At 50.9% G+C, this 26,613-nt stretch overlaps 6 protein-coding genes across 6 annotated transcripts; 4 read left to right on the top strand and 2 right to left on the bottom strand.

The window, feature by feature from the left end:
• Positions 1-930: 930 nt before the first annotated feature.
• On the top strand, positions 931-4,065 carry SMAC4_08312 (uncharacterized protein). Its single transcript, XM_003344321.2, has 3 exons — positions 931-1,705; positions 1,783-2,506; positions 2,566-4,065. Exons 1-3 carry the CDS (start codon positions 1,035-1,037, stop codon positions 3,904-3,906), a joined length of 2,736 nt encoding a protein of 911 aa, XP_003344369.1. The 5' UTR covers positions 931-1,034; the 3' UTR covers positions 3,907-4,065.
• Positions 4,066-5,640: 1,575 nt separating this feature from the next.
• SMAC4_08313 (uncharacterized protein) lies at positions 5,641-8,105 on the top strand. The gene is made up of 7 exons (XM_003344322.2): positions 5,641-6,104; positions 6,183-6,265; positions 6,346-6,368; positions 6,446-6,578; positions 6,640-6,789; positions 6,868-7,339; positions 7,412-8,105. Exons 1-7 carry the CDS (start codon positions 6,064-6,066, stop codon positions 7,446-7,448), a joined length of 939 nt encoding a protein of 312 aa, XP_003344370.1. The 5' UTR covers positions 5,641-6,063; the 3' UTR covers positions 7,449-8,105.
• An 11-nt stretch (positions 8,106-8,116) lies between these two features.
• On the bottom strand, positions 8,117-10,339 carry SMAC4_08314 (uncharacterized protein). Its single transcript, XM_003344323.2, has 2 exons — positions 9,132-10,339; positions 8,117-9,049 (listed from the first exon to the last, which is right to left on the bottom strand). The coding sequence occupies exons 1-2, from the start codon at positions 10,095-10,097 to the stop codon at positions 8,459-8,461; spliced, it is 1,557 nt and encodes a 518-aa protein (XP_003344371.1). The 5' UTR covers positions 10,098-10,339; the 3' UTR covers positions 8,117-8,458.
• Positions 10,340-10,705: 366 nt separating this feature from the next.
• Positions 10,706-14,340, bottom strand: SMAC4_08315 (uncharacterized protein). The gene is made up of 4 exons (XM_003344324.2): positions 13,731-14,340; positions 13,181-13,668; positions 12,777-13,114; positions 10,706-12,704 (listed from the first exon to the last, which is right to left on the bottom strand). Exons 1-4 carry the CDS (start codon positions 14,314-14,316, stop codon positions 11,534-11,536), a joined length of 2,583 nt encoding a protein of 860 aa, XP_003344372.1. The 5' UTR covers positions 14,317-14,340; the 3' UTR covers positions 10,706-11,533.
• Positions 14,341-19,436: 5,096 nt separating this feature from the next.
• On the top strand, positions 19,437-22,886 carry SMAC4_08316 (uncharacterized protein). The gene is made up of 2 exons (XM_003344325.2): positions 19,437-20,939; positions 21,011-22,886. Exons 1-2 carry the CDS (start codon positions 20,643-20,645, stop codon positions 21,485-21,487), a joined length of 774 nt encoding a protein of 257 aa, XP_003344373.2. The 5' UTR covers positions 19,437-20,642; the 3' UTR covers positions 21,488-22,886.
• Positions 22,887-24,401: 1,515 nt separating this feature from the next.
• On the top strand, positions 24,402-26,310 carry SMAC4_08317 (uncharacterized protein; the record flags this gene model as incomplete). The annotated part of the gene is made up of 1 exon (XM_003344326.2): positions 24,402-26,310. One exon carries the CDS (start codon positions 24,402-24,404, stop codon positions 26,010-26,012), a length of 1,611 nt encoding a protein of 536 aa, XP_003344374.1. The 3' UTR covers positions 26,013-26,310.
• Positions 26,311-26,613: the final 303 nt, after the last annotated feature.

The following is a 26,613-nucleotide window of genomic DNA, read 5'->3' as shown; positions in this document are numbered from 1 at the left end:
AGCAGAGGAGCTATTGTAGATCCTGGTTCCTTCCTACCGGGTCGAGCTGGACCTGAGGTATGATCTAAGTTATTCGTCTGCCGGATACTTCGTTTCTGGATCCAAAGAACACAGGGCCGCAGAGCTACCTAGGTATGCAGATGGACCACTGGAGCCCCTGAGAGCATGGAAAGTGGAATGTTTACCCGTCTGTTAGAGGCACAGTGTCCAAACGGAACTCTGCCGCATGTACTTGCCTGCCGTAATTACATGCTAGGTACGTACTACGTAGATAAGGTACCTGTAAGTGCAATGCGCTGGCTGATAAGCGTTTGCACGTGTCCTATCGCGCTCACCGCCTGCCTGACAACGCTCTAGCGCGGCATTTGAGACCCACCAAGTCCACGTTCCGTCGTCATTCTATGGCTACCGGAGCTGCGTCGCACCCCTCGCAATACGGCGTGCCCTTGTCATCTGGCCCCTCAACAGCCGTCTCCCGACCGCCCATGTGCCTGGCGGCAGCCTGCTACTCTACCCTCAACACCTCGCGCTCCAAGACACTTACTTCTAAATCCACATGAAAGAAAGGAAGCGAAGAATCCAGAACAGACAACTGCGAATCAACTCCCCGTTTGTATAGGGCGGGTTCAGAACAGACGCCGCTTGCCTATAACGACGACATGAATTAGGCATTAAGCAAGTGTGCCTCGACAAAGTCTCGCTTTCTGCCCATCTTTACTGGCACATCCTCATCCATTTATCCTAGCTAGCAACCAGTTAGCACCAGTCTGTCGAACGTCTGGCCAGTCTCCATCTCAGTCGACTTGACCATCAGAGTGCCGGGCGCGCAATCCATCCCGAAACGAACAAAAGCGACCCCCGAGGCGCATTCTTCCTCGACTTGAAAGCCGTCTCCGAGAACCTACGTCTCTACCAACCGCTGTCCGATAACCGATCGGTCACTAGTCTGGATGCTCACTCGCCATTTCCCAACCAAACCACCGTAATCCGGACAGTCGCTCCAGTACCAGAACCAGAAGTCGGCCAACAAGTTCATGGCTGACGGCGTCATTGCCAGGCTCATGTCGGGTGGTCGTGGCGCGCGTGGCGCGCGCTCCTTCTATGAAGAGCTGCGTGGCCGCGACAATGCCTCTGATGTTGACGATCATGCTGGGCTCTTGGATGAAGAAAATCTCAACCAGCATTTTAATGACTATGATGTTGAAAATGCTGAAGGACTAAGACTCGACGAAAGTAGGACTACTGTCGACGGCCAGATCCCTCGAGGCCGAGCCCAAATGTCCGGCCGCCCACCACGTCTGGGTGCGACCACACATTGGGGTGCCAGCCACGATGACGACGGTGACAATGACGTACCCGCCTCCCTGCTTGTTGAGCATTATGATAGGGGAGCTGCTCCCATGGGCTCGCCGGGGAAGATGAGAAGCCAGCATGCAGGACCTTGTGCACACCCTGCTCCGGGTTTGTCCAAGGGTCGTACGCATCAACAAAGGCCACACGCCGACCAAGATCCTCCGCTCCCGCTGCATAGCAATGCCGCGCCTAGCTCCATCTTGGCTGGTGCTATAACAGGCAACGCCAGGAAGATGGCCGAATGGAGATGGGCTAATATCACCAACCTTGACAGCTTCATGCAAGACGTTTACAACTACTACCGGGGAAGTGGGATATGGTGTATTGTGGTCGAAAGGGCGCTTCACTTGATGTGAGTGGGCCTTGTCCCTCGCCCCTCTTCGGAGCAGAAAGGCTGGCCTCGTGAAAGGATACTGACAAAAGTAACAGCAAAGTCGCCTTTGTAGCTTTCCTCTTGACATTTCTGTCCCAGTGCGTTGACTTCAAGAAGATTCCGAGCAACCAGAAGCTGTCTCAAGTCCTCGTTCCTCAGTGCACTCGAAATATGTCTGGGTTATGGAACCTCGGTCTTTGGCTTTTTGCCTTCTATTTCATGTGGAAATCAATACAATACGTCCTCGACCTACGCCGACTGACGCATGCTCGGGACTTTTACATACATCTGCTCAACATTCCCGATGAAGACATGCAGACTATCACATGGCAGGAGGTTGTAGCCAGGATAATGGTGCTCCGGGATCAGAACGTAAGGACGACTAGAACTATGACGCCGCTAAACCAGCGCTGGGTACTTGGTAGCCAATCCAAGGAGAGGCTGGACGCATCCGACATTGCGAATCGACTGATGAGGCGAGAGAACTACATGATTGCCATGATAAACAAGGACATACTCGACTTGACGATCCCCCTGCCGATTCTTCGAAACCGTCAGCTCCTTTCACAGACGCTCGAATGGACTTTGATGTTCAGCATTCTCGACTTTGTCTTTGACCCCAGGGGTCAAGTGAACCAGGAATTTCTCAGGTCCGACCGCAGGGGCATTCTCAGCGCCAAGCTTCGGAGCCGGTTTATCTTTGCAGGAGTCATGATCCTCATCCTGTCGCCTTTCGTGGCAGGCTACCTTATCATCGTATATTTCTTGGAATACTACAATGTACGTCGACCCGGCCTGGGTTCCATCGTAGAGAAACCATGACTGACACTCCTTTTCAGGAAATTCAAAAGAACCCGTCAGTGTTGTCCGCACGAGGCTACACGCCTCTTGCGGAATGGAAGTTTAGAGAGTTCAACGAGCTCCCTCACCTTTTCAAGAGACGACTGGACATGTCTCACCCATTTGCCAGCCATTACATTGATCAGTTTCCCAAAGCCAAGACGTCCATGGTGGCCAAGACTGTGTCATTCATAGCCGGCTCCATTGCTACGATTCTTGCTTTGATATCTGTCTTTGACCCGGAAATGTTCCTCGGCTTCGAAATCACACACGATCGTACCGTGCTCTTTTATACGGCTGTTTTTGGAGCCATATGGAGTGTGGCCCGCGGGAGTGTGTCGGAGGATAACACCGTCTTCGACCCCGAGTACGCGCTTGGCAATGTGGTGGAATATACGCACTACCAGCCGGAGCACTGGAAAGACCGGTGGCATAGTGCCGACGTGAAGGCCGAGTTCGAGCAGCTTTACAAGTTGAAACTGGTCATCTTTGTTGAAGAGATTCTCAGCATCCTGACAACCCCCTTTGTCCTGTTTTTCAGCCTGCCTAAGTCAGCCGATCGGATTATAGACTTCTTCCGTGAATTCACGATTCACGTTGACGGTCTTGGCTACGTGTGCTACTTTGCCGAGTTTGACTTTAAACAAGGCTCGAAAAATCAAGCGGCGCCGGCGACTACAGTCGAAGGAGATGTACGAGACGACTATTACTCTACAAAACATGGCAAGATGGAGGCTTCCATGTATGGATTCATCAACAACTATGCCCGAAACCCAAAACACCTCCCGCCCGCGATGCGCCAACAGTTTCACTTACCGCCGATCTTCCCTGGCATAACTTCGCCAACATTGGCAGGTGATTTGGCAGCTTCACGAATGGGCCACAGCCAGCGAGCGAGGAGCAAAGGACCACTCCCTTCGCGTACTCCGCGGGCTGGGGCGGGAGTAGCAGAGCCTTCGCCCATGGCTTCCATCCTCTTGGATCCGCGCCATCAGCCGCCAATCCTCCCAACTAACGTGGGCTTTGTCAAGACGAAACGCCAGTTCCGCGGGGGCAATCAGGGCGATGACCACATGATGGAGGAATCGATGGAGGCGGACGGTAAAGGTACTGCACGCAACGGGCAGCAAACGCACGATAACGAGTCTGAAGATAGCAGGGCAGGACTAGATGAATCTGCGTGGCAGGTATCGCCAACCAAAGACCTTAGCAGGGAGAACAGCAGACGGAGCCTGGACTCAGTTGTTGGTGAGGAGGCGGGAAATGGCGCCGGGGTGGTACACATGCTTTACCAGTTCAACCAGGCACATTTGAATAGAAGGCTCGGGGGCGTGAGGTGAATCTAATCAAGACTCTGGCATTACGCAACGTGGAATTGGAGAGGGAAGGAAGCGGAGGCATCACGAGACGAACATGTGCTTTGGCATGGCACTGGAGATAGCGTTAGGAATACCGTGTACTGTAGCATACGTACTACATTTTGCAGCATTGTTAAGGTTGTTGATTTGACACCACAGCTTTCTGGCAACAAGGTGATGTGACTGGTAACCGAGCTCTGGAAAGGGGACTGTTCCCCTGAGGCATGAGTGTGACTGAATCGGGAAACCAATATTTTAAGTACACGGCATAGTACGTAAGTACCTCATCCGATAATCAGATCTGATAAGACAAATCGCCAGATCTGATAATGGACGGTTAGATGGCCCTGGACGCCGGCTGTGACAGCTGCAACCCATCAAGGTGCATAGCACACATACCTAGCCATCTGCGCACGGCATTCATGGGACATGGGTAGCTATCGAACCATTATGACGGTGCGAAAGGCTTCCCCGAGATCTGATTCTCATTCAGCGCCCGGTACCTTGTACGCACATTTTCCTCTTTATTTTCCTTCAAATTGCCGTTTATCCTCAATCCCCACCATTTGCCTCCGATGACCGGTGGCATGCCGCCAAGGTCAGACTGCACGGGACTGCACATGGCTACATAACGCACAAAGGGACACTGGATGGAAGGAGTCTTTGGACACGAGTCGATCCATTGTGACTCGGGGATTTTTATGTTTTTTACCGAAGTGACCCAAAAACCCCGGTGATGCTCCCCAGGACAAGAAATAAAATCAAGCTCGCAATCAGCGATCCGGCCTTGTCCGAGGTTCAGCAAGGTTGTTTGATTGGTTGGTGGACCTCGGGATTTTTGATCTGATAAGCCGGAGGGCTGGGAGTCCCGGGGGGGAAAGGGAAAAAAAAAAGCCGCTAGCGGAGACGGACGCAGCGCGACTGAACAATCCCCTCAACCACTCCGTCAATTGCGGGGTTGCTTCTTGACATTGTGAACCACATTCAGTAGCGTGGGCATCTCTGCTTGAAACGATGGGAGGGTACATAGTATTGAGGTCGGGGATGGAGGCCCGATGGAGGATCTGATTAGATTGAAGTAGGTGCTTGACAGTTTTCAATGTACCTAGGAGAACTGATGTCCTCCTCTCAGAACCTTGATGACGGGAGGTTGCAGTGGCCTATTGGGGTTGTGTATAGGTATGCATGCCTCTTCGGATGGAAGCTTGTGATGATGCACACAACCATCACAGGAAAGTCGTTTGAAGCCATCTGGCATCAACAGCATCATGGACTCCGGATGGATCAGTACAGTACCATACTGTTGCTATTTGTCACCCATGCCCTGCCGAGCATATCCAAATCCAAATAATCAGGGTTCCCCGGCCTCCGATTGCTCCAGCGGCCCCGTCGAGTGTGCTGCCATTGGAGGTGTCGGTCCAAGGTTGCGATCCACGGTCCGCGGCGGCGGCGGCAGAGCACTGGCCTTTCAGGTTCCAAAAGGAAGTTGCGTGGGTGGGTGCTACTGTACTGCTGTGCCGGGGACGGGTCTTGCGGGTGCTGTGGGCGTTGGTTGGAAGCGTGCCTGGCGTGGGCGTGTCTGTCAAGTGGAAGCTGCCCGCGGGCGGTGCCAAGCAGATATTTTTTTTGCTGCAAGGCCGTGCCGACTACGGGTCGGGATATTGATAAAACTGACGCCTCATCCGTCAATCGTCCCCAAAATCCCGTCCTTGCTTGAGCCGCCACCAGACGCCCCTCCGCTCCCCGCTCCATCCTCCGTTCCCGCGCCCTCCGTTGCGACGACAACACCCAACGCCTGAATCTGACGACAACACTCTTAGCCGACACAATCGATTCCTTTGGTGTGAAGTTCGATTGTTGATACCCAGGCTTCGACCCCGGTGTTGCGCAAAAAAAAGGGCTGAAAACTAGGTCCCACAGCCCGAGGGAATAGACCAGCTAGCTACATTACCTCGCAGTCGCCGTTTGCATTGCGTTACCTCCCAACTACTCGGTCTCTGTGGAATACACCTGTATCGGTCCGCATCGCCCGTTGCCGAACCCTCCCTCCAAATACCTTACCGTCTCTTCCCAGGACGGTCCCAGGAGCCATTCAAGCTGGCTCTTAGCGCAGGAGCATCGGAGGCTGTGGCTTCCAAAATGACCCAGCCAAACATTATCGAGGAGGAGGAGGATTACGAGTACGTGCTGGCGACATATCAGAGAACATTGCGAACAACTCGGAGCCCGCTGACATCGTTTGTTTTTGTCTCGTATAGCTATGAGGCGCTCCCACCCAACTTCTCCCTCGTCCAGAACATGGCTGCCGGCGCCTTTGCTGGTATCGCCGAGCATTGTGCCAGTATGTTCCCCCCAATAGCTGATGCGTTCGATTGCCGATTATCTTCCCTGGGCCATGCGCTAACTCTGATTCTTGCATAGTGTATCCCATCGATGCTGTCAAGGTGGGCAAACGGTCCCTTCTTGGTTCACACGCGAGACCGCAACAAGTCACTGACTAACTGTCTTTGAATCCCCTCAGACCCGTATGCAGATTGTGAACTCGAACCCTGCTGCTGTCTACAATGGCGTCATCCAGAGCACGTATCGGATTGCTTCGACCGAGGGTGTCTTCAGCTTGTGGCGCGGCATGTCCAGTGTCATCGCCGGAGCCGGTTAGTTCGCCTCTCAGTCTCTTTGGCTCACGCGGCAACCAGCTAATACCGATTTTTCTAGGCCCCGCGCACGCCGTTTACTTCGCGACATACGAGGCTGTCAAGCACTTGATGGGCGGTAACAAGGTTGGCGAGCATCATTTCCTCGCTGCTGCCACTAGCGGTGCTTGCGCGACAATTGCCAGTGATGCCCTGATGAACCCCTTCGACGGTATACCCGCTCCTTTTTCCTTGTACATTTGCGAAGCTATACGCGCAAAAGTATAAAACTGACGCAGTGGCAACACAGTGATCAAGCAGCGCATGCAGATCCAGAACTCGGCCAAGATGTACCGTTCCATGGTCGACTGCGCCAAGTATGTTTACAAGAACGAGGGCCTCGGGGCTTTCTACGTCTCCTATCCCACCACGCTTTCGATGACGGTCCCTTTCACTGCGCTCCAGTTCCTCGCCTATGAGACGATATCGACCTCAATGAACCCCACCAAGAAGTACGACCCAGCGACACACTGCCTTGCTGGTGCGGTGGCCGGTGGATTCGCGGCCGCGCTTACGACGCCAATGGATGTGATCAAGACCATGCTGCAAACCAGGGGCGCGGCTCAGGACACTGAGGTCAGAGCTGTAAGCGGCTTCGTTGCGGGTTGCAAGCTGCTGTACAGGAGAGAGGGTGTCAAGGGCTTCTTCAAGGGCCTGAAGCCCAGAGTATTGACCACTATGCCTAGCACGGCCATCTGCTGGTCGGCGTATGAGGCGTCCAAGTACGTTTTCCCCTTCGTTTGTTACCAAAGTCCAAAACTGTCTCCAAGCTGCTAACACATGTGACTTTCCAGGGCCTACTTCATTCACCAGAACAACAGCCAGTCATGAACGGATCATCGAAACTCGAAACTTTCGGACATGCATGTAGGGCGTTAAAGGGAGAAAACAAAGACATCGCCTCGTTTCCACCGTGTGGAGCCATTCAGGCGCGAGGAGGGGGGGGAAGCCCAACGCCACTCGAACATGCTCACACCTGCGAGGGATTTAATGACCATTTATTCGCCCTTGGCGTCCGTCTGGGAACGGGCAGATAAATGTCCGGGCGCATTGGTTACGAGGGGCGCATTTTGCGGAACGGGGAAACTTGGAGGCTGGTTAGATGGGCAACAAGGAGTCCATTCAACCCGGCCTGGAACAATGGGGTTTTTGACGCAATACCAAGCGACCATTACGACACAAGGCAAAAAAAAAGACAAGCAACGCAAAATCCGACCGTGTACGTAATATAGCTTTGTTGCCTTGTCTTCTTTTTACTGCTCGTAAAGGTGTCTCCGAGAGTTTCTTTGTTCACCCACAAGGTCATGCATCGGTTTTTACCAAAATATGGAGATACAGGTTATAAGTGCGTTCCAGCGGTGTGGTTGTTGTGGGAGAAGCAAAGTTTGTTGCGCTGCTAGTCAGTCCTTGGTCTATGGCAAACCTAATAGCACTCGTATATAAGATGGCGAGGTACTGTGGATATAGGGGTAGCTGGGTGCAAGTTGTTCGTACGTTCTTGACTTTTGTATATCATACATGTATCATACCTTATGCGTGCATACGAAAAATACCCATGATCCTCGCATCTGACCAAGCCTATTCTCTGGTTGAAATTATGAATAATAACTACTACTGTGTGTTCTCCTCACGCTCATTCCTCCTGTTATTCCTTTTGAAGAAGCCGCAGCTGTTAAAACACCCAAACTCCCTAACCAAAGCTTCCCAACCCTCAAAAGATTTCAAATGTGTGTCGCGCACTAGACACCATAACAACCAAGGACAACATAGCCTTCCACATGCTTCTTTTGGTATCTGCCCATGTGGCACCCCGACGATGAGCTGTACTACCGCGGTGATTCTCAGCCACCAAACGGAAACCCTCCCGGAAACCCGCCACTCCCATACTGGAACCGGAACCCGCCTCCCGGCCCGCCCTGTTGGAACATGAACGGATTCCCACCATGCCCGCCGAAGGGGTGTCCTCCCCCTTGTTGCCCCTCGTGTGAGTTGGGATCGTCGCCTCTGTCGAACCGTGCCCGTAGCTCGGGATCGCTCAGGATCTCGTACGCCTCGTTGATCTGAGCCATCTTCTTCTCGGCCGCCTCCTTGGTCAACCCTTGCTTGACTGCCTTGTCTGGGTGGTGAAGCTTGGTGAGCTTGCGGTAGGCCGACTTGATCTGTCGCTCGTCCGCGTCGTGGGAGACGCCCAGGACCTTGTAGTAGTCCTTCGTCTTGGAGCGTTTGAGTGCGATCTGCGCCTTCTGGACGAGGGGGTTGATGACGTCCGATTTGGCAGGGTGCTCCTCTTGGGCTTTTTGAAGGGTAGCGATGGCGGCGTCGAACTCCTCTGCCGCGATCTGAACTTGTGATTGGTGGAGAAGGGCGTAGAGGGCATTGGGGTTGATGGCTAGCGATTCGGCGCAGTAGGTGGAGGCTTTCTTGCTGTTGGACTGGTTCAAAAGGTAACTGGTATTAGGTGCTTTGTTTCATACAGGTGTTGGATTTGGGGCACCGCTTGACACGTTGACTTACTTCAAAGTATGCATGGCACGCCAGTTCCACTAGTTGTCCTACCAACGCATTACCCGCGGTCTTTGGGATTATCCCGTCCGCCCGAAGCTTCTCGACTTGGCTCTTGACCTCCTGAATGAGGCCCTCGCCATCCGAGTTCGGGACCAGGTTCTTCACGGCCGTCATTGGCTGTTTCTTGACCAACGCCTTGATCGCTTTCTGAACCAACTTGTCCGTCATCTTCTCTTCCTTCAGCAATCTTGCGCATACCTTGCTGTCCGGATCGGAGTGTAGACATTTCCTGATGGCTGCTAACCCCCCTGGTAGATCGCCGAGGGCGTAGAAGGAAACGGCCGAGATTTTGAGGTGCGGGCTTGTGTCACCGGGCTTCATTTGCAAGATGTGCTGTAGGTCGCTCATGCCCATCTCCAAGTCACCTCTTTCAAATAAACAATTGGACCGTAACTCGCGCAGCGCAACAGCCCGGTTCGCAACCATGATGGCGGCTCCGGCTTGCGTAACACATTCCTCCCAGTCTCTGGTGGCTGCTGCCTTCTCGGCGAGGGCGGCGGCAACAGCAGCATCCTCCAGCGCAGCTAGTTCGTCCGCCTTCCTCGCTTTCTCGTAGTGCTCCCTTGCGGCGTCCCAGTCGGCGCTGCGCGCCTTCAACTTGCCCAGCTGGATGTGGGCACCTTCGAAACCAGGCTTGAGCGCGAGCACCTTGTTGAAGTCGTCAGTTGCTTGCGAGGTGCGGCCAAGCGAAAGGTAGGTGGTAGCACGCTTGAAGAAGGTCAGATAGTTGGAGGGGTCGCGAGCAATGGCAGCATCATAGTAGACGAGCGCATCATTGGTCTCTCCCTTTGAGAGATGACTTTGCGCCGAAGCGAGGAGGTTGGAAACGGGCAGGTCGGAGGCTATCTCGGCTGGAGAAAGGCCGTTCACGATAGAAGCGGCCGCAACGGCAAGGGCTGATAGCCGGACCAGCATCTTGGACGATGGGGGATGTCGCAAGCCAGTCGTCCACTGAGCTCGATGCGCAGGTGCTTGGTTATGGAATCTTTATTGGGGAATGTGAAGACTGGTGAAACAAAAGGCCACGATTAGATTTGAGTTCAAAAGAATTAAAGTTTAAAAGATCCAAAGATAGGCAGGGTGAGACGTGAACGAAAGGCGATGTGGACTGCAACAAAGGTATGAATGGAGGTTGTTAGAGCCAAGTTGTCCTTTGGCGGATGTGTAGCCCGGCTCACAGCGTTAGCGGCACGGGTAGTGGTATATGTACGTACCTCGCTACCACGCCAAGGGTTTTGCAATGGAAGATGAGACTCCTTCCACCTCATTCGGGACTCGCCCAGGTATAGCCCCACCCGAATGGTACCCCTGTGCCTGACGCTCAATGTTAGTGCGAGGGCGACAGCCGAGCGGTTTCTAGCCGCACCGGTGTCGTCTCATAGGTGTCTGGAATAGTTTCCGCATACGGACCTTCACCTGGTCGCCAGGCGCTTCTAGCCCGGACGAGTACCTTCCCTACCTACCATATCGATCAAGGTATCATAAGGCGTACATCCAGTCCTCCTAATTGAATACCAACTGCATGGCGAACCAGATGTCCATTTGAGATAAAGTAGCTGCGCAGACTGCTTGCATCTTCAAGGAACCCCAGCCCAAGGCACTCGAGGAGGGTGGATGATGCCCTTACGGTTGCTTGTGGCCTCCCGACCACCACCTGGTTAAACCAGTCACGGTCTATTGCGATGCCCTGGCGACGACGTGTTCAGCGAGACATCATCTTACTTGCTTTATCCGCCATCCACCTGGATGCCTTTTCGGCCTTTTCAGCCTGTTCGCTGTTATACCGACTGTTTTCGAGTCACGTCGTGGTACAAACACGCTTATCTAGCTACAAAGTGGCTGTGAGGTTTCCTCTGTCTGTTGCTCCAAATGGAGCTCAGGTGGTTATGAAGTGCCAGCAGCCTGGCAGCATGCTTACAGAGAAAGCTTGTAATTGTGAGCGGCTCGGATGATCCAAATGCACATTTTAGCGACAAACTCCAAGCTACCCATAGACTGACGATGAAAAGAGCACCCACATAACAATGGCAAACATGTACTCTCTGAGACTCAAATACCGTATCAACCCCGAACCCCATTCCCTTCCGTTTTGTCGTCCTTACCGCCACTACCACTTCCTCTACCACCTTGGCAACAACCAACAGAGTACGTCAAGGACACGAGAGCGGTGAGTTCACAGTATCCCTATGCGCCAAAGAACGAAAGAGCACGAAAAGCAAAGAAAAAGCCACGGTTGCCGACCACCCTTGCTCAACATGTCAACGTTAAAGCTGCGCTGTCTGGCAAGCCGCCCGAGCATGCTCAAGCTGATACTGATCAGTTGATCAATGCCTGGTATCCAATAAAGACGTTTAGGTGAGCCGAGACTGTGAAGAGTCTTTCGGATATTCACCAGGGATATGAAGGTTGGAGATGGTCGGAACGCTGTCATTGCGCATCCCTTCAATATTTGGGCGTGTTCGATCCTGGAACACGTCACCATCACTGTTATTGCCCATTTGCCCGATTGTAACTGTTCTTGGCATTGCATGGCTGGGATGTTGAGCACTCGCAGATGCAATACTGTTATGCATGCCACTCTGAACCTCCGGTGTGAGCATTGCTTGTTGTGCACCTGTGGAGACTGGGCAATCTCTGATATCGGAATCGACCCGTCGTTGGCCGTGACGAAGATTTTGTTCATCCGCGTCGTGGTTCCGGCTAGCAAGTAATGTCATATCGGGATGACTGATTCGACGACTATCAGTCTGTTCGCTATATCCCTGGATCCCGCCATCGTCTTGGTTTCCAACCATATAAGGGTTTGCGAGGGGTTGGCCGCCCATGTTGTTGTGGAAATCATGGACTTGACTCCGGTTTGGGTTGGCATAAGTGTAATCACCCTGGTGTGTTGTAAGAGTTGGCCCCTCACGATCCGATGGATTCGGTTCCCGTGTTCGATTGCGTTGCTCTATGGCGCTTCCTGGCAATGTGGTAGCTGCGCCGGCATCGATAATACCGTTCTCGTCGTTTCCGGAACTCACACTAAGGGGGGAAACGGGAACCTGTAAGCCTCTTTGTGCATTTACCTGAAGATCAGATGGGAATCGCCCACCTGAAGGACGTCGCGGCAGACCGTCTTGCCTTGGCGGCTGGTTGACATATGCCACGCTTGCCGAGAATGGAGGTTCCTCGTCGTCATTGACTCCGTCGCTACTGATGGAGGACCGCCCGGAGGACCTGCTGTAGCTTCTTCCATGGCCGCGAAGGAAATTGGTGCGTTCTTCCGGGGTCCGCTCGGTAAGCATCTTGATGTCCTCATACCATGCCATCATAGTATCATGGCTTTCAGCGCGGAATACCCACGTATGGCCACGGTGCATTGTGCCGGTTTGCCGTCCTTTCAGAATGAATTTGTTGGACGAACTGCCCTCGGTGGAATGAGACCCAAGCTTTTGCTCAGGAAGGTAAAGGGACATGACCGGCCCTTGTCCCTTATCGGCAGACTTGAACTCGTGTAGGTGGGTAGGCGAGAGTACATACCTGGTATTGTTAGCAAGAGAACGGAATATCCATTACCGGATTGAACCCTATGATGACGGCTCGGGTACTTACCATCCTGCTGAATAGCTTTTTAGATACTTGCTTTTGCGCTCCAAAAGTCCCGCGCGGATTTCCTGACAAGCGTGGTGATCACGACCAGGATAGTGTATGAACTCGGCCGATCGCATGGGCACGTCCGGATCCACAAACTGTTCGTCTTTTCGAATGAAGGAGTTCCATTCGGTATCCTTGGGCATGGAAATTGGACCAATTCGAAGCTCTTCGATAGCACCATAAGCAACATCCGACTCTCTCTTGAGAATGCCAGCATAAGCGTTGTAGGACTTTTGTATTTCGCCAACGACGATGGACTCAAGCTCCCGTCCCGAACTCTCGAGGTTCAGGTAGGCCTTTGGGGGCGACAGTTAGCTGTGAACAGAACTCCCCCGACAAGCTACGTGGTGAGAAGTGCGTACCTGATGCAAATAGTTCTCCTCGTCAATCTGCCTTTCCAGCTGGCGATCCACTGCTAAGCGTAACAGATAGGGATCTTCTTTGCCTGTTGTCATAGCTGGATCAAGTTCGGTCTTGCCAAGGATATCCTGAAGACTGTTTACCGCTCTTCGAGTGGCCTCCATTTCCTTGTCAACCGAGTTCTTGAAATCACCAGACAAGTTTTTGATTTCCTTGATCTTCTGATGTAGGTCACTCCGTAAACCCGTGAGTGCTAGGATAACGTCTTCTTCAATCTCGCGTGCTTTGTTGGACTCCACAATGGCTTGCTTGTTGTAATTTCGCAGAACCTGGAGGGCTTCGTCAAGTCCGCCATCCGAGAGAAATCCTGGAGGAGTTGACGTATTATTCAGCACATTCCCCAACCTGATAAGCGATTTGGAACGGTGCTCGTAGTGTGTCTGGATCTCCCTGAAAAAGGTAATGAGGTCTTTGAGAATCTTGCGCCATGCTATAGACAGAAGGAAGACAATTAGACGCGGACTTGTAAAGCAGATGGGTATGGATTCGTACCTTGGAATCGGTTGGCAAGGACCTCGGTTGGACTGCCTGCCGTGGGAACTGGGCAGTAGAAGGCACTGTTCGTCTCTCCTTGTTCAGGATCCGGTTGAAGTGCCAAACTCCTAACACTCCCTGCTTTCATACTGCGACGACTGCCGCTCCGCTTGAGGCTCCCACTACGTCTAAGAGAAGCCTTTTTCTTGAGTGTGTTGCTGCGGGATACCGAGGCGGGCCCATCTCCATTCAGACCGTTTACAGAACCAGCGTAAGAGTTCGTTCGGTACATGGTGCTGTGAGGTCGCGCACCGTCGACAATGGAGCTTCCACGTCGACTGGCATCCCACTCCCCGTTGAATCTGGCTGGGTGAGCAGTGGCCATGTGGTCATGGCCAGATTGCGGTAGGTGAGTATTGGCCAGGGTGTTTGATATGGTCTCAGCATCGGGGCCTGCGCCATAGTATTGTGCTTGTTGTTGTGGTGGGTGTTGTTGCGGCTGCTGTTCATGGATAGGTTGCTGCTGGTCGGGAAAGTAACTCTGTCCACGATCGAAGTTCATACCGGGGGAGGGAGCCCCGACTGGAGATCTAGCAGTCATCATGGCGAGTATCGGCGCGGCCGTAGGACGCCTCACCCGGTACTGGAATAAGGACAGAGAGTGAGCTCGGGAGTTTGGAAGGTAAAGCGGCTGGTTGGGTCGTGGTAGCGATAGCGGAAACGGTCGATTAGGAGTTCTAGTCCGCAGACCCTAGAGGTAGGCTGTTCGAAAGGACGAAAAGACGGGGCGGCAATAGGTTTTGGAGAAGGACAGCAACGCAAAGGCAGCTTGGATGGACGCGCGCGGGTGTTGAGGATGGCGACCTTGGCTATGTTTGGATGATGAAGGCGGGAGCAGGAGCAGTGAGCAAACCAAGTCGGGCGATCCAGGACTAGGTACCTTGGGTGGAAAATTGAAATGAGATATTTGCTACCGCTACCTATGAGGTCGCGACTGGACGGAAACACAATCAATGACTGCGCATCCGAGACTAGAGATAGTAGGAAATACGTGGGCGCGCGGAAAGTGCTTGTTGTAAGGTAGCGAGGCAGTTTAGAAGAAGAAGGCGAGCAGGGAAAGTGGTAATGTTGTTTGGTGCTTTGGGCCCGTCTGGGACCTGGGCAGCTGGGGCAATGATGTCGTCGTCACCGGGGGCAGGGCAACAACAAAGAACGCTGGGCAGGGTCTGGGCTAATTGTGCTTCTGTAGCGTGCGCTATTCCGGGCATATGATGGAGCTGTTGATCGGCCCCCGCAAATTACAGACCGGGGGTTGCTCCTGCTCATGTTGCAGCTTTCAGATGAAATGACCCCACTCAAGGGTAGACTTGGTCCTTACCAGTACACTGAGTACACTACGTACCTAGTGTAGACTGGAGGTACACTCAGTCATGTAAATAGGTTGCTCTTACTTTTATCTCTGATTCTTCTTTTTGTCCTTTTTTCTCTCCCAAGAGCTCCTGGAGTGCCTCAAGCAAAGAAGGCCGGTCCTAGAAGCATGGAAGGTACAAGGGTGAAACGGTGTAAGTGAGTCTGGGCGACAGCAGAAAGGCACGTCCAGCTAAAGCGAGCGAGCCTCTTCGCTCAGCACGAGACGAGTGCTGGTGGTGCCAAATTGCAGGTTTTAGTTTTGATATCACAGGCCCCGATAGACACAACAGCCAAGCAGCCCATTACATCACAAAGCCAACACGACGTCGAGCTGGCTTGAGCCAGGTGAGCCTGTTACCTGTCACACCAGGCACTGTCCAACATAGCTACCGGGTAGAGAGAGGCAAGTAACCTCGACAGCCGACCCGTGAACTAGCCGCAACCCAGACGCTTCACACAAGCCGTGGCCTTGCTCGGGATTGGCCTGAAGTGTCGCGATCGAGGTCCAAGGTGATGGAAGATTTGCAAGATTGGGCAATCTCACTGCAAGTCAGAGTGAACGATGAAGCGCGAAGGTGGCCGTTCTTTGTGCCACCAACTACTACACTACCAATTCGTCGGCAGATGACGTATTGCGGCCTTGGTCTTGCATCCTCCACCACCCAACGAACAACATCTGAGTCTCTTCAAAACCTCGAGACATCATTGTCTGGGGATGACATGCCAAAATATGACCAATTGCGTCACAGGAGACAAGCTGAGCAGCCGAGGGTGCTCAGATGCCAAGCCACGTAGTTCGATCACATTGCAAATTCGAAGCACCCCACGTGTGAAGCGCAGGTGCTGTAAGTCCAAGTAGGTTGTCAAACGTATGGAAACCATTCCTCAAAGCATGTGCTGTATCTCTTTAGCGGTGTAATGCGCTATTTTTTTCCCGATAGGGGGCATAATCCAATCGGATTCCATACTCAAAGAAAATTTACTTCTTTATGACATCCAGTTACTTAGCAAATACTACTCAAATGAAATAATAATCTAAAATTGTTTTTTTCTATTAAGTTCTAAAGTAGTAATTCTAAAATAGTATAGAAATGAAGCTATTTACAAATCTTCTATTCTGTTCTTCTTAAATATGCTATTCTAATTAATGTAGTTATCTTAGCACTTAGTAGTTTTTTTATAAATAGAGATTTTATACTACCCATATCTATAATCGTACGTATATAAAATAGGTTTTTAAATTTAGGAATAGCGTTCCTCATTTAGTAAGCTCTCGCTTTACGGACCGTAACACTAATACATATTCTATACTGTATTAACTTCTTTACCCTTACGCAGTAGTATTCCCTTATATTCTTTCTAATAGGATATTTAGCATCCCAACCCTTTTATTTTTCAAGCTGCTAAAAGATAGCTTTAATATCAAAAGCGTACCAAAATTTGTTAATTAATTGCGTACAGAGGTTTTAATATTCTAAATGTTTAATACTTTTGAAAGTAATTTTAAGAGGAATCTTTTATTAAATTAGAGAAATATTAGTAGTAATAATCTTTAAATAGAAATTATGGAACAATACTATCTATAAGCCCCTTTAATAATATTATTTATATATAATGCTAGCGTATGGTTAAGTACCGACATATATGATATTCATATATATTATATACATATAGATATATATAAATGATTTATAGAACTTTGATTAATATAATATCTATTTGCTAAAGATGTCTCTTATTATACCCTTCTTAATCGGACGTCGTCATTTAACTTCTACTAATACTATACTCTATACTATTACTGTAAAGGTCGTACTGCGTAAATAAAAATTGTACAATCTAGCGGTTTTTCATAAATTAAAATACTACGCCGCTGTAAACCTTCCAGTAAGTACATTTATATAGGATTTTTTCCTTTGAAATATCAAACTTGGTTAAACTTTTCAATTTAGAAGGGATATAATCATTGCGGACCGTACTAATAATGGTAATATCAGAAATTCGAAAGTAGTAAGCTGATTTGAGAGTAATGAAAAAGTTATTACAAATAACACAATAAATGAATAATAGAAGCGGGAGAGAAAACTTTAAAATAAAATAAGCTATGAAAGTTTGAATATTAAATAAATCTCTTTATTAATTTAAACATTAAATAATATTATTTAATAGCAGTTTTATATAAGTTTAATAGAGTTTAACATATAGTATTAATATATTGCTTAAAATTAATAACGCCTTTCGCACTATCGTAAAATAATTAGCCAAAAAATGACTTTTTGAAAGTAATAACTTATACTTTTATTCCTTTATTAGTTGGTGTACTAGGGAAATAAATAGTAATAGCGCTCCTCTTTATATAATACACAAAGTTTTGTCAATTTCAATGTATTATAATAACTTACAAATTTTGTAGTATATTTTTATGATATATTTTTTGAATATATAAATTCCCTTTTGCAAATTCATGAAACTGTCATACTTGTTAAACCCTTAGTAATGGAAGCAGCGTATTAATATTTTGAATTTATAAAAGAGTATTTATTTTGTAATGAAATACGTAAAGCAACTGGGTTTTTATGACTAATACGAATAGAGATTCAATTTAATACAGAAACTAATATAGAAAATAATTACTATTATTACGTAGAATTCATTGGCATAATAAAAGACTTAACGCTTATTACAAAAATAGGAATTTTCACTACTATTTTAAAATATTATTTTCTATTAATTAGTTTAAATCATTTATTATTTAATTGTTTTACATAGAAAAAATTTGAATAATAATAGTTTAATAGTCGTAAAATTACAATGAATTTAAAACGAAAAGTAATTACCAATTAAAAGTTCAAACAGTAGCAAAGGATTACTACTTGTCACGGCGCTGGCGGACCACTACACTACTAAGCTATGTTCTAAAAGAATACAAGTAACCGAAGCTAGCAGTTCAGTCGCTCAAGTGGTCTTATATAGTTTGTCCTAGAAGAGGCACCTGAGTGCATTCCGTGACACTACTTTAATAACTTCAAGAAATTTGTTATTTACTAAATTAAGGAATTAAATAAAGAGTTCAGTAAGAAACTCTCTTATATACGACGAAGAGATCATATAATTAAGGTGCTAATACTCTTCTTTAGCATCTTTAAAATTAATATAACCATTATTTATTTGTTTTATCATTTAGAAATCGATATTACTTATAGTAATATATAAAATGGTTGATGTAAATTAGTTGTAAATGCAACGAGGTGATATAGAGCGATTGGAATTTAATTAATTTTGCATAATAATATTTATCCTTCTCTAAGCATATAATATTTACGTAGGGGCACGTATTTAGGTAGCCTTGGGTAGCCTTTGCGTACCATACATGTATTTGTAGATTGGAAAAAAAATGGCGCATTACACCGCTAAAGGGATAGGTAGATGCCAGGAGTCTACCTTGGAAGTTAAACTGGTTTCTTCCTAAGGACAAAGTCCAATCAAGTGACGCCATTCCGAGCTCCAGATCCCTTACCGACTGGCTTTCACCTTAGATAAGCTTTTGTGGGGTAGTTTGATCAGGAGCAACCGGCAGCATCTAAGTAGTGTACACACTTACTATGTATCAAGTCATGACTGTAACGACCGTGCCATTTCCCACCGAGCTTGCCATGGTGCCGTCTTGTCGAGGATCTGCCGTTCCGGACTCCCGGTAGGGCTCTTGTTCGCGAGACGGCCCGCAGCCCTACCTAGTGTGCATGTCCACTTTCCATGTGTAGCGGCGCCTAGCCGGACGTCTAACGATCGTGTTGGGGAGAAGAAGAATCCCAAACGTATTGTATGTAGATCTTCCAGCTCGCATGGCACGCATATACTTGCAGTTCGCCGCCCATATAGCCCGTCTCTAGTCTCCCGGTCCGTGGCCGTGTTCCGGGCCTTGCAGAGCCAAAGCTTGACACTTGGCCGCCATCTCAGCGGTGTTGGTTACGGGGCAGGTTTGTTGAAATGCCATAAACAAGTAGGTACAAATCTGAGCCCGCGCTGCTAAAGTGGTCTCCCGCGACATCGATAGATGGCGGCTTCACCAGGTTGTCTCTCTGGGAACAACCCCGACGTCGGCGGAAGAGTATCCCTAGTCCATGTCCTGGCGGAGCAATCCCCAACATCCTCCACCACTTCTCCGCCGGCTTACTCCACTGAGCGTTTGCTCATGATCGGACAACGGCCGCGTCGGATTGGCTGGCGTGTCAGTCTTTACCGAAGGGTTGGTTGAATGGTTGGTAGTCAGGCGGTATAGCAGAGACATAATTCCAAGACAACTGAAACTGCATATAAATTTTAGAGAGACGAACAAAGTTGGTTGAAATTGTGTACGTAGTCTGTTCTTTGAACCTTCAGAATATCCAGAGCGAAAGGGGATCCGCAGGTTACCGTTGTAGATGACATACTGTGTGCGGTATGGGCATAGTAGGAAATCAACCCAGGTAGAGAGAGGCATGAGCATGCCGTACGATAGTCAGAGGTCTTTGGTCTGTGCGATGTCTGCTTTTGTTTTTTCTTCTTATTCCTTCGCGTCAATGGTGGATTGCTTACCTTGAGGCTAGCTGCATCTTGCGGCTTGGCGTGGGCGCATAAAGGATGTTGAAGCCTCTGTCTGGAACCCTGAAATGCAACGCCTTACTCGGGTTCCTGGGGATCACCGCCGTCTATCGGGCTTGGTGAACATATAAAAAGGCACGTGTGCCCGCACACCTGCGCTCTGGGCTCTCCTCTCGTTCTTCCTCCAACTTTCTGTTTCAATTCTGGCATCAAAGGTCCATCTGGTATTCCATCGTTCTCCTTGCTCCGTTCTCCCTGTCACCCACCATGTCGTCCGGATCTTCTTCCCCAGAACCCGCCCGTGCTGGCAAGCGGCCTCGTAAGTACAGCACCTCCTCGATATTTCAATCCGCCCCCATGCCAGATAATCATCTTGTCGACCCGAGACTTCAATCGTCCTCCGACTTGTGCTCTGAACACAAGTTGTTGCGACCCTTGGTGTGAATGCTTTTTGAATTCTCGGTTTGAGAAACAGACAGGCCTTGGGTGTTTCCGAGGTGGTCATGTCCCGTGCCAAGCCTAGCGCATGCGCGACGCAGACGGGAAAAAAAAATCAGAAAAAAAAATCAGGACGAACAGGCAGGACGGGAAGTGCGCCGCAACGACGCTCTATGGTATCTGCTACGGGACGGGAGAGGGGAAGTCTGGACCACTTTCAGTACCCCACTCTATTCTTTCGATGGATCGCCGATGGCCAATACCATTGCGTCTTTGCTCGAAAACTCGAAGGCGTCTCGTCTCCATTTTTGCCATCTCTTGGCTACAGTCTACACATCATCCATCACCGTCCCGTTCCCGTCACCATCACCACGACCATATTAGCAACCAGCATCCAACATTCTTCAGCACTGTCGCGTCGTCCTGTCGTCGATACACTGCCTGCCATTGCCCCCCGGACATCTGGTCACCTGATCATTCATTGAGCTTCACACTTTCAACATGTCTAACCACGACGTAACCATGGCAGGCACCCAGTCGCTCCCTCCTCCGGCCCTCCCTCAGCTCGTCGCAGAGCAGCACATGCCCATTCCACCTACCGACAAGGACACCAAGAGGCTCATCGTGGTGCTCTCCAACGCCAGCCTCGAGACCTACAAGGCCTCCCACGGCGGCTCCGGCCGCATGGGCATGCAGAGAGAGGAGAAGTACTCGCTCCTCAACAGCGATGAGCACATTGGTGTCATGCGCAAGATGAACAGAGACATCAGTGATGCTCGCCCCGATATCACTCACCAGGTTGGAAACACTCCCAGTCTGCATTCAACATGCGGACCCTGCTACTGACACTCGCCATGTTTGTCCTCTAGTGTCTCCTCACGCTTCTCGACTCGCCCGTCAACAAGGCCGGAAGGCTGCAGATTTACATCCAGACCGCCAAGGGAGTCTTGATCGAGGTCTCGCCTTCTGTCCGTATCCCCCGTACCTTCAAGCGCTTCGCCGGTCTCATGGTCCAGCTCCTTCATCGTTTGTCCATCAAGGGAACCAACTCGCAAGAGAAGCTCTTGAAGGTGATCCAGAACCCGATTACGGACCATCTGCCTCCCAACTGCCGCAAGATTACGCTCAGCTTTGACGCCCCCGTTGTGCGCGTCCGCGAGTACATCGACACTCTGGGCGAGAACGAGAGCATCTGCGTGTTTGTTGGTGCCATGGCCAAGGGCGCCGACAACTTTGCGGATGAGTATGTCGATGAGAAGATTTCCATCAGCAATTACAGCTTGTCGGCCAGCGTAGCGTGCAGCAAGTTCTGTCACGCCGCTGAGGATGCGTGGGACCTCATCTAATCGGCATCTAGACCGTGTTGGGAAACATGGAGGGATGGGTGAAAGGTCTGTTTGCCTTTCTCACGCGTGAGAGAGGTTGCGGGGGCTTTGACCAGCTTCGTGATACAACATCGCGATTCTGCGGGCCAGAGCTCCCGGAACTTGGGTCGCCTGTGATTGCGCTGTCGCTGTTTTTGCAACCAAAACATGGGGCGTTCAACAACGGACTCAAGACGCTTTCATCGTCTACGCAAGACCATTCAACCTGGCTTGCCCTTCCCTCCTCTCCTTTTGTCATATACCCTTCTTCGCCTCCTCCTGGCTCTTTCATCGGCTCAATCTTAGCTAGTTAATAATCGTCTTCTCTTTTTTTTTCCTGATACAACTTCGTCCAATCCACTCAATCTCCTGGTCCAGTAAACGCCTGCTTTACGACATGTCATCTCCGGCACTGCCATCGCGAAAAGAGGGTCAGGTAGCGACTTGCGCGGTTACAATTGATGACGAAAATTGGTAGGGAGTGGCACACTAACAACCGTGTTCTCTCAGCCTTCATTCCATCACAGGACGCCAGCACCACTAGTAGCCATCCACTCTCGGATCAGCTCTCGTGGCTTATTCGTTTCGAACCTGCGGCAATCCAACATTGATATGTTTGAGCACGCGAGAAGGGGGGCCGGAATGCTCTAGATATCCTCTCCATCTTGCCCAACCGTTTTTTGGGAGCAAATTGTGCCGCCCAAGGCCAGTCTTTGCAAGCCATACTCTGTTGCCGCGTAAAACTCATCTGGTTTCCTTTCCATGGTCGCTTGAGAGCCTGACGGGTAGGGCCATGTCCTGGCAATGAGGCATGGACGGGTACAAGAAGCGTGCAGGTCTTGATGCCCTCACGTGGCCGTCTTCATTCGGCCAATGAATTTCAGGAGGGACCGAAGACACCCCGGGCATCGGCGTTGGCCATTGGGGTTTCAGACCGATTGGGTTCTAGTCATGCGGATTGGGCTATTGAGCATTCATGGGCTGTAGTACGTATTATATCACTTTGTGGATTGGGAATGATTGCTCAGGTTGGTGCTACCCGGGTGAGCCTGGTATTTGCTCCCGAGACTGTGACATGTGGGAACGTCCACCGGAGCAATCGCCGATTTTGCTGTGCCTTTCAAGTTTGTGCGTGTACGTTGGATCTGTTGAGTTTGAAGGACATACACGTGTAGGTACACTACACTACTTGTGCGTCAGGAACACACAACCCAGCGGCGATATTGATGCGTGGTGTTGCAGGTGCCATGGCTTGTTTCAAAGGGTCCCTGAGCCGGCCGGCCGGCATCAACTCGGCATGCAAGTGCGGACACAGGTAATCCCACGCTCACCACGGTACGCTCACCTTGAATAGGACAGGGTGGTTCGGTTGCGAAAAGCCTTGCATACAAGACTTTTGATTTGGGCTCTAGAGACTCCCAGGCACCCAGGCATCCGAAGCCTTCACCGTAGCTGTGGCGATGCATGTCTACTGTGGTTTGGAGCAAAAGTAAAAACCCCCCTGCCAGATATCTTTTCGCACGAACGCCTATGGTTTTATACCTGCCCACTTAATTTAACTTACCCATCATACCAAGTACCTCTAGCATGCTAGGCCAAAATGATGGGTCGTCAGGCAGCGGCAGACCCAGTGGCGACGGTCAATGAACGGCAACGGCCAGCGGTTTTCCACAGAAAATCCTGCAATGCGAGTGCAAATCAGGTCCCGTCCGTCAGATCATCAAAAGGTAATACGTACACTACTGTGGTTCACTACAAAACAAAACAGGTGGGAGAGGCCGGCATGAGGAAAAAGTAGGAATGTTGCAAGGTTGCATTTGCCTAAAAAGGCGGAGAGGGTTGTTCACCAATGGAGATTCTCCCGCCCTCGATCGCCAGTCAGCCAAGTCAGGCCGGATGGCCGGGTCGCGTTAGATCTGCTGTCTTGCCTCCCCATCACCACCAACCACAGGACCGTGTACGTTGGCGGTTCGGCATGTTCTTTTACACTATACGCTGGACTGAGGGGGTATCCCCACGACGAGCCCGAAAATAGGCGCTTGGGACCCACAACTACCAGGAACCTACCGTTACTGCCTCACGAGAGGAAGTTGAGAAGTGCATCAGCCCCAAAAAGGGATTCTGGGGACCTGGGGATATGCCTCGAGGTTTTCCAAAGACTCAGCTACAAGCTACCCTTGCGACCTGGCAGCCTGGCTACCTCTGGACTACAACTCTTCCTCCTACCATTGTACGAACATGGCTAACTGTTGAACATACGTGGACGAATCCAACCGCTATCCAACTGTCAAGTGATTTCCACCCAGCAGCAACCACTATCTGGCCCTTCCAGCCCTACACCATTTGTCCGTGACAAAAAGTCGAACCGGTGAGAAAGGCCTCCGCGCCACAAGTCACTTCCTCCACCACGCCTTCAACTACTTGCGACCACTTTGCTGGTCCTCTCTTCTCTCGCTGCTATATTCCTTCGAACGTGGGTACGGTACTTCAAGCTCTTCACTTCTTTCCCCATAACGCACCCTTGCGGCGGTGCTTTGGGAACGCGCCTAGACTTAACCACCACGGATACGCCTCACACCCACCTCCTGGCCTTCGAGTGCTTGGATGTGGTGAGCCCTGAACGGCAGCACACCCCTGTCTTGATCGCCTGCTCGCGCCACGGTACTTCAACGGTGCCTCAACGGTGCCTTGAGATTCCCTGTTAGCTCAAGCGACCTTCAACACATCGGACATCAAAGGTTGCCACATATCAACTTCCTCGTCATCACTGGGGCTGTATATCAAACCGAGGGGCGGTGACATCGATCAGCAGCAGCTTGCAAAGATCTGTGGGCTGCATGAATTTGGCTCGTTGCTCGGGTGGCCATATTTTCAACATAAAACCACATCAGTCAAGATGCTTCCTTTCCTCGAAGTCTCTCGTATCTCATCCTCCGCACCTTTTTACGCGGCCATCATCAAGAACATTGGTCTGCGCTACTTGAGTGACGAGGACGGGCCCCTACCATCCATCACCTACGGCCACCCGTCACGCGACAAAGCTGTCTTCCAGATTCGTGAAATCCCCCCGAATCGGGCCTTGAGACTCTCGCATATTTCCCTTTCCGCCCCTTCTGCCGCCGCAGCCGACGAGGCTTTTAGCTCCGCGCGCCGAGCTTCACCAGACGCCGGCGATAAAACCCGATCAGCTGCCACAACCGCCAAGGCCCACAGGAGTGTCAGCCGAAGTGGTGATCTCAAAGTCAGCGCCACTGACCCTGACGGCAACACCCTGGAGATCGTGTACCAGCCTTCCAAAAGTTACCCGTCCCATCACGGTGGCACGGCCACACGGTACCAGCAATCAGCCGAGGAAGAACCTAGTCGAGTTCTCATGTGGAGATACGATATGGCAGGTTCAGAGCAGCGCCCGGGTGCAGTCTCTCATCCATCATATTCGGGATCAAACCCTCCTTCGGGTCACCGGCGTTCTGCTGAGGTTGAGGACGATGATCGACATGCTTCCAGGCGGGGCCACCTGTCGAGGACGGCCTCCTATGCTCCCGCTGCCCCAACCAGGCACAACTCCGGAGGCATCAGTCCAAGTACGGTTGTGAGTACCATCTTGGGCGTCGCGGCTGCCGGAGCAGTGGGAGGTGCTTTGTACAGCATGTCCAAGGCAGAACGGTCTCGCTCGTCGCGGGATGACCATGAGCCGCCATCGTTTTCACGCCGCTCCAGCCACCAGGAGGCGGGGCATATGGAAAAGTACTCGGGAAAGCCCTTGGAGCCTAGGGCACGTTATGTGGAATTGGACCGTGTAGTGGACAAGGTTCGCTTACCTGATGAGCACATGCATACATCCGGCAGTGCTTCCCGGTCAGGGCCGCGGCCCGAGTACGTCACTCGATACAGCAGTTACGCGGGCACTTCGCGCAGCAGAGATGTGGCCGACGGCTTTGCAGATGGCTTGGAGGATGTTCGAGGCCGTCACATGACGCCACGGTCGCGCGGGTCTCCTCGGGACCTCAGCGAGGCGGAGTATAAACGACCACCCTTGGCCGTCTCAACGGATCACCACCACCTTCAAAGCTCAAGAGGCACAAAGCACCCGCCAATGGTGCAGCGAAGCTATACATACGACACGAGTACGCCTGAGCGGGAAAGCTATGCGCCAAACAAGAGCCGTAGATCCTCGAGTGTCATCCGCGGTTCCCCGGTTGAAGAATCCTACACGGTCAGACGCTCCAAGTCAGGCACCCGCATGAAGACGACCGGTGTCAAAGTCGGTGGCAGTCCGTTGGGAAGGTCCGGGGCTTATGGCTCCGGCCGTGATGGGGGTTTGCCCAGAAATGCCTCGGGTGGCCTAAGCGAGCTCGTCACACCTCGTGAGACTTTGCTACCGCCCGATACGCCAAAGTGGGACAGCGAGGTAGAGGACCAAGAAGATACCGATAGCATCGTACCCAGCGACAGCATCAGTTGTGTGGGGACTCGCAGGAGCGGTGGTCGGGCATACTATAACTAGACCTGGGGTTCACAATAAACAACCTAGGTATAGGGGAGGGGAAACGAATGGTATGAGGGTCGACTTGCACGTGGGGAGCATATGTTGGAACAAAGCTTCGTCTTCGTGTTCGTTTTATACTTGGTCGTTTTCCGCGGCTGTACGGTTTTGGACGTCTAGATCTAGACTTTGTGAGATATTGACATGACGGTATAGAAAGACCATGGTATGTTAGGCTTGTAAAGGACATGAGGCCGGGCCAACGAGTACTGCAACAGATGGAATATTGGGTATATATAGTGTCATGTGTAGTACAGAGATGGGAAGGCTATCATTAGTTTCCGGGAGTGGGCTGAATATAATATTTCGCTCATTCCGTGCTGCTCATCATACCTCTATTTCATCATAGGAGCAACTCGCGTTTGGCGAACTGTTGATGTGAACCCTTTAGCAGTCGGGCCGGCAGCGGCCGGCAGGGTAACAGACCTGACAGATGCTCCTCCTCCTTCTGTCTGCCTTCCGTCATCGGGTATGGAGCCATTGAAGACGCGGTGGGGACTGTGGGGATCCGGCATGTCGGTTTTGCGCCGCGGCCAGGGAGGCCTGGTAATACGTAGGTACG

This window comes from Sordaria macrospora, chromosome 6, assembly GCF_033870435.1.
Source record: "Sordaria macrospora chromosome 6, complete sequence".
Taxonomy (NCBI): Eukaryota; Fungi; Ascomycota; class Sordariomycetes; order Sordariales; family Sordariaceae; genus Sordaria; species Sordaria macrospora.
This window is presented reverse-complemented; position numbering and strand designations above follow the sequence as displayed.